The 12,655-nt window shown below is 44.0% G+C and overlaps 1 protein-coding gene across 2 annotated transcripts in view; it reads left to right on the forward strand.

Annotated features, from left to right (window-relative positions):
- Positions 1–12,172, forward strand: part of LOC134142533 (L-threonine ammonia-lyase-like) — a 31,482-nt gene extending 19,310 nt beyond the window's left edge. For both annotated transcript variants that reach the window (XM_062579682.1, XM_062579681.1), the window contains exons 8-12: positions 267–342; positions 1,010–1,135; positions 2,472–2,639; positions 2,946–3,003; positions 10,339–12,172. In XM_062579682.1, coding sequence (XP_062435666.1) covers positions 267–342; positions 1,010–1,135; positions 2,472–2,639; positions 2,946–3,003; positions 10,339–10,437 — 527 coding nt within the window. In that variant the 3' untranslated portion in view covers positions 10,438–12,172. The remainder of the gene's footprint in view (positions 1–266; positions 343–1,009; positions 1,136–2,471; positions 2,640–2,945; positions 3,004–10,338) is intronic.
- Positions 12,173–12,655: the final 483 nt, after the last annotated feature.

Consider the following 12,655-nt stretch of genomic DNA (forward strand, 5'->3'; position numbering starts at 1 on the left):
TCCTAATGGGGCCTAACATGGCAAATTCTTTCTGGGAGATCTTTGGTCTTGTGTTACCAAACTCATTTTTGTCACACAAAAATCAAATAACTTATTGTGCAATACAATATTATACAACACAATGTAACTTATTATACAATAAGATTGCATAATAGCAATGTGCTGCACTCATTCTATTAAGGGCACAAAACAACGTCAGGACTCTAAAAAATGCTGAAAGTGTCTAGAGCAGCCAGCTTCTTTCTTTTGTATTTTGAAATCTGCAGATGTGAGTGGACCTTGCTTTGGCAGCAATTCTTTGCAGCTGACTGGGAAACTTGTAGATAAAGTTGTTGCGGTGAGGTAGGTGAAGAAAAACAGTGCAATGAATAATATTGCATGAAGGTTGCTGGGTATGAAAGACAAGCTGTAGCAGGGTATGGTCTTCCTCTCCCCATATAGTGAGGAGCAGCTGGGCCGTGGTGCATGCTCTGAGGGCCGGGTGGGCACTGTGCCCCTCGCTCCTGGACGGGGCCCTGCAGGCAGTGAGCCCAGTCCCACATAGCTCACCCTTTGGCTGGAAGAAGTATATGAGCAAACATTTCACCCACTGCTAATATTGGAGGCTGGACTAGACGATCTCCAGAGGTCCTGTCCGACCTTACCGATTCTATGACTCCCTCATTCCCCATTCACCTGCTCCGAGTAAACTGATGTTCCTGTTGCATTCTACAGCATTTGACAGCAGCCTTCGGAAAAACTCTCCTGAATCTTCACTGATAGGCCCAGTTGGCAGAATACCCCCTGGAATTCAACTGGAAACATGCTTCTAGTACAAGATGCTGTCCTGTCTTTCAGTTAATAGCATGCCTGAGATGCACACTCATCCCCAGCCCACAGCTTTGCATAGTGCAGCAAGGGGGTCGTTGCATGACCGGGAGGATGGAGGAATCCCTTAATACCCAAATGTATTGTTTTTGGCTTTTGCTAGCTGTTTTGTTTTGTTTTGACACAATTCTTTTGCCCTTAGAGAGGAAGACATCCTCGTCTCAATGCTGAGACTGCTGGAGTATGAGCGAGCCACCGTGGATGCAGAGGGGGCCATCGGGCTTGCGGCTCTGATTGCTGGGAAGCTGCCAGAGTTGAAGGGTAAAAGGTGAGGCAGCTACTGCAAATAAGGAGCTTGGCAGGGTGCTTTTGCCCTTGGAAAGGGAGGTGAAATCACAGACCTAACTGCACGTGTCCTGGGAAAGGGAGGGGTGGGAGAGTGCTCGCTGCAGAGTGACGGGTCGGTTCTTGCCCTTGAGCCGGCAGTGGGCTCATCAGTGGCGCTCACCTCAGGCTGAAGAGACCATTCGCAGCTCCAGACGTCACGTGGAGCAAGGCAAACGTCAGCCTAGAGACCAGGCAACCGCGACCCTCTTCGTGAACGCCGGGGTGAGCCCGCTGCGCGCGGAGGCGCTCGGAGCTGCCGGGGAGGGCAGCACGCCGCTGGCGTCAGTCCGCTGCTTCCTCCAGGTCCCCGCGTGGAAACCGGCCCCACTGGCAGCAGGACCGTGCCTCCCCGGGAAGGAGCCGGGCCGGGGGAGCCGGCCGAGAAGCGGGGCTCGCGTCCGCAGTCCCTCAGCGACGCCTGCCTCCCAGCCCCGGGGACTCCCGCCAGATAAGCAATGGGATTTCCCTGGGGGCTGGAGTCCAACGTGTGGGTCAGCGCCCTCCTGCACCCGGAGGAGCCCTGTACTCAGGGCTTAAGCGGATTGAGCCTTGGCTCAGGACACAACCCAGAACGCGTTCAAACATGCATAGGCTCAAGGCAAGCAAACAAAAAGAAAGAAAATCTCCATTGCTCAACGTCGTACGCTAAAATACTACCGAGCGAAGCCGTTTTCCAGCACAGGTTGGTAAAGTACCGCCAAGGCAGCAGCAAACTTCAATTCAGTGCAGCTAAAAAAAATGGCAAAATGTACAGGGTTGAGTTCAAAGAGGTCAGGTTTGCTTCTGTAGAGAAAGACATCATGGACTAACCGCGTGACTTTTATTTCGCTCTTCAGCCATTTCTGTATTCACTTTCTAAGGTTGAGATGGATTTAATTAATGGTTATAGGAAGTATTGAACATGCTTCTTATCTAACTGTTAAGAAGCTGAAACTCAGAATTTCCTTTCTGGGGAAAAATGCTGTCAAATTTTTAGAATTTGTTTAATGTTTAAAACATTAACATTTAAACAGAATGTTTAAAAACCCCAGCAAATGTACAGTGGAGAAAAAAACAGTTTCAGTGTAACACATCCAGCTGCCGGGGTCCCGCTTTGCTCCTGCGATGGATACTGAGAGCCAGGAGCTGCTCTGAAGCGTAATATGCACTTACCAAAGGGCAATCCCAGGAGCTGCTAAGCCAATACTGAAATACAGTGTCGGTGACTGATGACTCCTTTGCACTGACTTTGCAATGACTCGTGCTAATCAAAAACCCTATTTCCTCTCTCCGTTCAGAGTGGCAATTGTTATATGCAGTGGGAACTTGGAATTACGTCTGCTGCAACAGTGCGTAGCTCGTGCCCTGACCCTTGAAAACAGAGTGTGCAGGTTTTCCCTTGTGCTCTCCGGCTGCCCCGCAGACATTGCAAAGCTGCTGGAGATTCTGGCTCGGGAGGAAGCGAGGTAAGGCTGTACAGTCACAGAGTAGCACAAAGATTATTGGAGATCTGGACATGTTTCTAAATGTCATCTGAAGGAAAGTCTCTAAGTAACTAAATTAGTCCATGTATTTTTTCTTGCAGTATTCTAATTCATATTTCAGAAAACCCTTTTTCCTCTTCTTTTTTATTTCAATGTGCAAACATCTTTGCATCTTTGAGGAAGTATCTAATACAGAAAACAGCAGAGATGGCTACTGTCCAAACACTGAAATGATTTTACAGTGACAAAGCTTGCCGTGACCTCTGATTTATTCTTTATTTCATCTAGAGTGCTGGATATCAAACAAGAACACTTGTTCGTGACATCTGAGCTCTTCACTGTTGAGGTAAGAAAAAATGTAATTTCAGTTCCTCTAGCAGTACTGATCTCCAGGTGTTTCTTCATTTTCCCGTATCTCTATACGTCAAATTTTGATGGAGTCCAACAGTGGATACGGTTCACAGTGTGCACAGTGATTCTGAGAGCAGTGTGATAAATAATCAGCAATGTCTTCTGTGCTGGACATCATCTTGCCTCACCAAACACTCAACAGGCATAAAAATGATACAGGACCTGTTTTACCTGCTATTGCAACAGAGGCAGTGAAATACTCTAGCTGTTAACACTGCAAACCATCATGCGAATAGTTTTGTGCCGGAAGTGATGAGCGAGCTACAACATCCGTTCAGAACTGGAAAAGCTAGCCATGTAGGCTAGCTGTAATTATCCAAGATCAAATTGCCTTAAATTGATGTGGATAATACCCTTACTTTTAAGGAATCCTCATTTTTAACCAGGGCCTTAGTGTTGTACCTGTCCGTAAACAGCGCAGAGCAAGGTCAGTATTCCTGTGCTGAGTATTTGATACAATAACGGTGAGGAAACATTACCAGCTAATGTCATCTCTTAAAGGATCATTTGTTTTGTAATGTATCTCTTACTCCAACTGGTTTTGCCAAGGTGTGGTGCCACTGGTTTCACGCTACTATCGTTTAAGCCTAATCCGACCAAATTTGTGAAATCTCAGGTGGTAGTGTTATGAAAGGGTCAAACTTGGGACCTTTGGCAAACTGACTCACAACTGGAATTCCTACAATAAGACTGATAAATAAGCAAGTTGTTCTATATTGGTATTTAAATATGAAGTAAATCCACTAAACTCCACAGCTGCAGGAGCTCTGTATTGATTCCTGTACTGGGTATGAATTCACCTGGATGCAAGGACCTACTCAGCATTTTCATTTGCAGTAATAAAGAATAGATTAGATTAAAGATTACTGTAGCAAAGGACTGCAGTGAGGTTCATGAACATCCTTCTAAGCACGCTGTTAATGCTCCTCTGAAGTGTCTAGGACTAAATATGCTTCATTCTCCAGTGTGCCATGAAGATAGCCCCGTATATTCGTTTAGTTGCTTGAAGGTAACAGGACACTGAAATCAATAGGCAAATCCTTCAGATTCATAAATAACTAATTTAACTTTGATAAACCTTTAAGCAGAAAGCTGGGTTCTACAAACCCTGTAACTCTTCTAAAGAGTTTCAGTGTGATTTTATGAAATAAGGCTTGTAATTTTTATTTATACTACGAAGTAAAGTAAACTAAATCTACTCTCTTAGTCTTTTGATTGACAATGTTGGAACAGTTTTCCACTGCTATTGCAACCTTTGCCATTAGGCAGTTTTATCAAAATCTGTAGCAGAGAGTCTCTGAATTTAAAAAGTGTCATGTCCTACTACCTACATTTTAAATACAGTCTATTTTCACTGACTCTCCGCTTCAGCAGTCTGAGACCGAGCTGTGCTGCAAGAGGGTTAAAGGGAGGACTTTGTGTCCTTGAATAATTTAACTGGATGTTGGACTAGCATGATGGCTTTTAACCAGTCTATAAGAGGCTATTGGATAATTAGATGTGAGCTACAAAGTAGTGATCCAGATTTATAGACCTCAGTAACTTTGTAGGTGGTTGTATCTGTTAGCGAAGACGTTAGTGAAGCTTTTACTTGAAAACTAGAACAAGAGTAGTCAAAAAGGGTAAAATATCAGATTTGTCCTTAAGCATCAAAATGAATTTGCTCAAAACCAAGATATAAAATATGCGTATTCTCATAGTAAATTTAATTCATATGTTTGTATGGGGGAGGTTGCTTGATTTCTTTGTTGCTTGTGTCACCAAAGCCTTGTGTCACCAAAGCCTTGTGTCAGCACAGCATTTTAAGCACATACTGTTAAAGCAAACCTGCCTGCAAAGAACTTTAAATCATTTTGCTCAGTGTAAATCACAGCACATTAAGTCAAGCATGCATATAAATCTGGATCAAGAACCAGGATTACTGTGTGTACAGTATACCTCTGTTGAACTGGTGGCAAACACAAGAAAGTCATTACAGCTGTAGCCACTCCAAATTTAATTCATGCTTTTGACTATGGGTATAGAATAAGCATTAGACAGAACAGTGCAGTAAGCACAGCGGCTTATTTCAAATACTAAATCAGTCCTTTCAAGATTGTCATCTCAGTATTTAATCATCCTTATGGATTTACCCCTTTGTTTCGAAGTGAGAGAAACGTGGCTTCTCTTCACTGCCTGTCAGGGAAACGAAGGGGTTTTTTTCCTGTGGTGAAATGCCTTGGTGGATCGGTGTTGTTTATCTGGTGTATGCTCTGTGGGAACACTCTGTGGGAAGATCTTTGCGATAGCCCAGTTCCATTTTCTAAAAGGGTGCTTTGTGTTCCAACTGTTTTTTTTGAAAAAAAAAAAAAAAAAAAAACCTTTTGAAATATTTCACTAGTGACAATAATTTTAAAAAGGAGAGAGGAAACAAATCTTTTTTCCTTGAATGGTTTATACAACTACATTAGAATCAGCAGCTGCTTAGCGAAGTGGCTTGTGCGGTGGGATCGGCTGGTCCCATTTATTGGAAATACATGAGAGTTTCTTTCAGGTACTTCCTGTCCCTACCTCTACATTCTCTTTCCTTGCGGCTCATACTGGATTTCTGTCCTGCAGAGGACTGTAACTTAATGCACTCTGGAAGCAAGAAAAGCTTTACCAGGAGCACATCCAACTCACTTTTACATGAGCAGTTAGGAAACAGCTTCCAAAGTCCCAATATTGGAATAGATAGATAATTTTCTTAGCAGATCACTGTTTGGAGCTGAACCTCATAGGCCCTTCACAGTTTACAGCTCTTGAAGCTTTTCAGATGGCCAAGAATATCTAGAAAAAAAAAAAAAAAAAAAAAAAAAAAAAAAAAAAAGGTCAGAGAAAAGGGAAAAATGAGCCAGTATCATCAGCCAACTGGAGATAGAGACCTTGAGGATTACCCAAAGTGCAGGGTGAAGCTACATCCATCCCTATCCTTTATCAGCAGTGTCCCTCAGATCCAACATGGGAAAAATTCTTGCTTAAATTGCTTCCATCTCCAAACCTCTTTACAGCTATATAAATCTCTTTCATTTCATATTATTATTGACTCAGAAGAAAAGTCAATGAACAAAATCAGTAAATGACTTAATAACAAAGTGGAAAGCAGGCTCCGTCACCAAGCCGGCCAAGGCAGTGCCGCTGGCAGGTGGTCTGCCGAGACAGCGTCTTGGAGCTCATCAACTTCCTAGAGAAGACTTCTCCTTCCTGCCCAACCCACCGCGCAGACGGCCTGGTGGGGAAAGGGGAGCTGCTGGGGCGCCAGACGAGCCTCCTGGGGCCCGGGGCGCCGCGGGAGAGACCGGCGTGCAAAGCAGCCCCGTCGCAAGCAATTTCTAGTTCACACGCCGAACGTGGCTTTCTCCTTGCAGTAACATCAGGCCGTGTTCTTGCGCTGCGGCATTTCCTGGATCACCTTCTCCTTTTGCATAAAGTTTCCTCACGTCAGGCCGGGATCATTCAATTGTTCTGGTCAACCGTAGAAAATCCCTTTGGGCCAACGTGCATTTTGTAGAGGACCAGGGGAGCTGGCTGAGGGCCAGGGTCCCCGGTCGCCAGGGGACGTTCGGCGCTCCCGGCCCATCAAGAACAAGCACAGGAGTGCGGGGCTGTCCAGCCGCACGAGGGACGCTGCCTTTCCCAACGCGTTTCCTGCATGACCTTGGGCAAAACGCTGTGTCCCTGCTTCGGTTCCCCACCTGCAAAATGGAGACGTTTGGAGGGCAAAGTCAGATAATGCAATTTTTTTCCAAGAAAGAAAAAGAATTCCGTAACTTTCTGCAATGACATCCCGCACCAGACCTAGATAGAGTATCATACCCCAGATCCAGAAATAAGAAACGGAGTCTGGGGAGGCTGTGAGTGGGCCTGTTTGATTTTTATCTACATTATGTAATACTGCGATAACTTGTCTGTGCTAGTGCTCACCAACGTGAATGCAAGACTGCCAGAAGATAAGGCCTCAAGTTGCACAACTAAGTGAGAGCGGTGGCAGGTGCTAGCTCTTTCTCAAGTGCTGCATTGCACCAGCCTCGCGGGCTGCCGGGCTGCTGATCCTGCACCAGAGCCTCAAATAATCTATAACGTGCAGTAACCTACAGTGAGTATTTACTGAGTGATTTAGAAGATTCCCCAGCTGTCGATCTTTTCAATAGAAAGCCTTGCTTCATTTATCAAACTGAAACTAATGTGTAAATAAAAATAGGGACTCAAATATAAACATATGATACAGTAAATATAAATAAAAGAATCAAAGTTGTCTTTTCTAACTCCAGTGATATGCCTGCAAACCAACCTGTATTTTTGTTGAGCACGGTGTACCACAACAGTAGTTTTTTGAATCCCCACAGATTAGAGAAGTGGGATACAAAAGTTCAATGGATGTGACAGGAATAAACGGGACATAAGGAGTAGTGCCAGCTGGTTAGTACCTATCTCTACACTGAGCCTGGAAAAGTGCAGAAGACTGTAAATGTTTTGAGCGAACAGTGCTACTCTTGTTTCCTCTGCTCTCTAGCAGCAACTTTTCAGGTTCACCTGATGTGTTCATCTGCACAGATAGCCTACAGCAAGGGAGTAGGCAAGAGGGAGCTGAGAGGCACACAAATTTGATTTTGAATATCTAGAAAAATAGGACTTAAAAAGCAAAGTGCCCGAATGTGAGCCTTTCAGATAAAGGAGAGCTGGGATTGGTTCTGTTGCCCAAATCACACAGCACAGGACGTATTAAATCTCCTCCGTTTGTGAAGATACGAACTTTCCTCTCTTTGAAATAGAACTAATTAATTCCTATGAATAATTTAATTTAGACATATCCAGATTATGTTGGTGGTGCACAGAGTAATAACTTTTGTTTGATCTTTTCCACAGTCTTTTTTTAGCCTTTGTCCCTCTCCTTCAGTTATTTCTAGTTATCTTTTCTAGTTACTAAATAAAACCCACGAGGCAGGAATATTCAGCAAAGACTCTTTCGTCTTTCATAATTTGCTGGCCTGCTATAAAAAACAAGCCAGAAGCAACCTTTGGATTACCTGCCACAGCGAGCAGTACTCTGAGCAAGAAACCACATCCCCACGCTTTGCTCCTGCGCCTTCCTTGGCTTTTGGAAAAGCCGTTACAAAACGTAGACTGATTCTCTCTTCGCTGCTCTTGCGAGGAAATGTCCTCTCTTACTTTCTAAGGCAAGCGTAAAGGATCGGGTGAATTTCGAGAGCTGTTTTGTTGCTGTTGTCATTTCATTTATACCACACCGTACCGTATTCACGGCCAGCACCGCGTGGGTGGTGGACACTGTGCACACACAGAACAGAAAAACGGTATTAGCCCAAAATGTTTGCAAGCTGTCTGGCTTCAATCATGGGCAGAAAGGACGATAGTTAGCTCTATAAATCGGATTTCTTCCTCATACTTGCTCCCAGGGCAGAGCAACTGCTCGCTGTCAAATATTGCCAATAGCAAGTTCAGACTAGTTCCACATGCAGCGATCAATCTGCTCGGGACAACACAGGCACGATTGCTGCGGAAGCAAAAAAAAGGGTTTGTTCTTTTTTTTTTTTTTTTTTTTTTTTTTTTTAGTTTCAAACTCTGTACCCTTGAAAATATGATTGCAAAGCTTTGAGGATTTTATACTAAGCATAGAATGGATAACGGGTGCTTTGGTGCCTTTAGATACCTTTCCCAATTGCTGCGTTCTCTCCTCTTCCCTCGTTATTAAGCAATTCTGTCGTCTGCGACTGTCCTTTTCTTGTGACAAAACCCGACTTTTTCAGAGAAGCAAGAAATTGGCACCTAATTTGCGTTCCAAAGATTTTAAAAAGAATAGAACTGTGTTCAGAATAAGGCACAACAAATTATAAAAACAGATCAGAAATGTGGCTTATTTCATGATGAATATTTAAGAAATCTTAGTGAGTTAGAATCAGCTCACAGTTTTTTAGAATGACTTGGAGTTAGAGTTATATCCTCTCATTCAGTAGGTTTGGTTAAAGGTTTGTTGTCATTTTAAGCTCATTCCAGGAAATACGAATTTACAAAGTTCTGATTTAGAAATGTCCTCCTAAACATAAAATTTAAGACTAAAATATTTTTTTTTTGCCTTGGTGTTTCCTTCAAAGGATGCAGTTCTGATAGGAGCATCATACATGGCATCTGTCTCTAGTAATCCACCTTAAAGTTATCGTGGCTAGTTTTTCCTCTCTGTTCTCTGTAGATATGGCTGTTGCAATAGGTTCCCTGCTGCTGTGCCCTGACTCATCTTGGATCCTTTCCTCCCTGGATTTCCATGTTTTTGTGAGGCCTTTTTTCCACGTGGCACTTTCAACATCAGTGGTAGTTCCAGCAGGAGCAGAGAGGACTGAAGCTAGTGGTCTAAATTTTTGAACTGTAATTTCCATTATGTGGCACCACATTGGTGCCTCGCCTTTGGCAGACTTGGGTACATTTATCTCACATCACAGGAGAGACCAGATTTTAGAAGGCTGCAGCAGAGATGCGAGTATGTAGAAAAGCTATATCAAAAAGAACTGGAAAAAGGGCATTGAAGTTCTTGTCTTGCATGGCTGGCATGACAATAGGCTTTAGTAAAGACTAAGAGGAAAACTATCAAGTTCAGGTTTGCCCTAGTTTAGTTTGATTTAGCAACAACTATAATAGAAAACGAGAAGTAATGCAACAAGCAAAGAACACGATCAGAAAAAAAACAGGTAAAAGTTGTGTAAGTGACTGAAACCAGCCAGGGTATTACAGGCATGGAACAGCAGTAGAGGATAAATCCACAGGAGAGGAGTGGAGAGTTTATATAGAAGAGCTGAAGTATGGAGATGCTGGAACATAGACTGCCCAGAAACATAGAAATCTGGTGAGCCAACAGTCCAAGATGGGTGAGACAGCAGCAGCAAAGGGTATGTTCCCCCAGGAACAGAAAAGAGAAGTTACTAATGATGATTTCAGAGAGGCCTGTTAGGGACAGCAGCAAACTATAAAACTATTTGCCCAGGATCAGTGTATCTCCTTCAAACTTTGAAGGCACTGGAGTGGGGCTGTTGGAAGGTCTGCAGATCATGCTGGACTGGAAGAGCCCCTGCATTTCTATCATAGCAGTTTTCTTACCGGTGTAGATAGGCAACGCAAGGACCAGAGTTTTTTTTATGCTGGCTGATCGTTTTGCTTTTAAGAATGCATTTTAGGATTTAGTTGGAAAGACCTTTGTCTGAGAACACTGCCATGTCTTTAAAAATGTTCCTAATTCTTTTCCCAGGTCACCTGCACCGTAGAGACTAGAGACAAAATCCACACAGCTCAGCTGCGAAACGCTCTCCTGGAACGCTACCCGGCAGTGAAGTGGACTGAACGGTGATGAGCAAAGCACTAGGCAAAGTGCTGGGGCTCTTCAACAAATATTTCACAGAGCACTAACTTTGAGGCACTCAGAACAAACATTATCTTTCAAAACTGAAAAGTTAGCAGATAGTTCCAGGATATTTATTTCCTGTTCAAAATGTAGCGAGTGTCCTTGGGAGTAAAGTTAAACTCAAAAATTTAGCTTAGCGAAGGGAAATTTTATAGTCTCTACTGGTGCATTGTACATGTGTGTGTACTGGTGCATTCAATAATGCATTATCAGCTGGCTATCTGGATTTTGACTAATATGTAGAATCTAATGAAATTCAATAAATAAATAGGGGAAGGTATTTTTCTTCATATCTGAATATAGACCTCTCACAGGTCTTTTCATTTTGATGCCCCGCATTAAAGTAAGTAATGTGGCTCCTCCTTAGAATCATAGAATCAGTAAGGTTGGAAGGGACCTCTGGAGATCATCTAGTCCAACCTCCCTGCTCAGCAGGGTCACCTAGAGCGTGGTAGACAGGGTTGCATCCAGGCGGGCCTTGAGTATCTCCAGAGAAGGAGACTCCACAACCTCTCTGGGCAACCCGTGCCAGGGCTCTGTCACTCTCACAGGGAAGAAATTCCCCCTCACGGTCAGGCGGAACTGAACTGTGCTTCAGTTTCTGCCCACTGCCTCTTGTCCTGTCACACGGGGCAACTGAACAGAGTTTGTCCCCGTCCCCCTGACACCCTCCCTTCAGGTACTTGTACACATTGATAAGATCCCCCCTCAGTCTTCTCTTCCCCAGGCTGAAGAGGCCCAGCTCTCGCAGCCGTTCCTCATAGGGCAGGTGCTCCAACCCTCTGATCATCTTCGTAGCCCTACGCTGGACTCTCTCCAGTAGCTCCACATCTCTCTTGTACTGGGGAGCCCAGAACTGGACACAGTACTCGAGATGAGGCCTCAGCAGGGCTGAGGAGAGGCGCAGGATCACCTCCCTCGACCTGCTGGCAACACTCTTCCCAATGCACCCCAGGAGACCATTGGCTTTCTTGGCCACAAGGGCACATTGCTGGCTCATGGTGAACTTGTCATCCACCAGCACTTCCAGGTCCTTCTCTGCAGAGCTGCTCTCCAGCAGCTCAGCCCCCAGCTTGTACTGGTGCCTAGGGTTATTTCTCCCCAGGTGCAGGACTCTGCACTTGCCCTTGTTGAACCTCAGGAGGTTCCTCTCTGCCCAGCTCTCCAGCCTGTCCGGGTCTCTCTGAATGGCAGCACAGCCCGCTGGTGTGTCAGCCACTCCTCCTAGCTTGGTGTCATCAGCAAACTTGCTGAGGAGACACTCTGTCCCCTCATCCAGGTCATTGATGAAAATGTTGAACAGGATGGGACCCAGTACTGAGCCCTGGGGGACGCCACTAGCCACAGGCCTCTAACTAGACTCCACGCCACTGATGACGACCCTCTGAGCTCTGCCTTTCAGCCCGTTCTCAATCCACCTCACTGTCCACTCATCTAACCCACACTGCCTGAGCTTCTCTAGGAGGATGTTATGGGAGACAACTGCTGTAATTTGCCATATTACTAGTATAGTCATTTTAAATTCTCAAGCCAGAAGCAGCTCTTCATTTACTGAATCTGCTTCGGGAGGGGTGTGTATGTGTTTGTGTCTGTGTACATTTCTATTTGCATAAGATCTTTGCTATCATGAAGAAAAATATTAATAAAATACAATTAAAAAAACTTGGAAAATAAAATCAAATACTGCATTGTTTTTTTCAAGGGAAAATGATCCTATTTATAATGTTTCAGAAGATGTTGCAGCTATAAAAAGCATACTCTGCATATAATTAGATCACATATGCAGAACATAAATGCAATCCTTCCCCCTGCTTTTGGACACTCAGTATATCGAGCAGCATATAAAATGGCTGTTTTCCTTTATAAAAAAGGATTTCCCAACTCATGTGAATTTTGTGATTAGCATTCCACAGATCATCTTAGTCTGCCTAAAACAGATTCTATCCATCTCACCTGACAGATTAAGTGCAATGTTAAGAGTGAAATATCTTTAAAGTCCACGTGTTAATAAGTAAAGACAGCTACAGAAGAGGAAGCCTGAGTCTTAGGCAAGTGGCTAATGCAATTAAGAAAGAACACTTTGACCTGAATACCATTTTCATCACTAGAGACAGAGACCTACTAATAAGGTAATATAGTGGGATGGCAAGAGATATAAGAGAAA

The sequence above is a fragment of the Rhea pennata genome, chromosome 7 (assembly GCF_028389875.1).
Source record: "Rhea pennata isolate bPtePen1 chromosome 7, bPtePen1.pri, whole genome shotgun sequence".
NCBI classification, from domain to species: domain Eukaryota; kingdom Metazoa; phylum Chordata; class Aves; order Rheiformes; family Rheidae; genus Rhea; species Rhea pennata.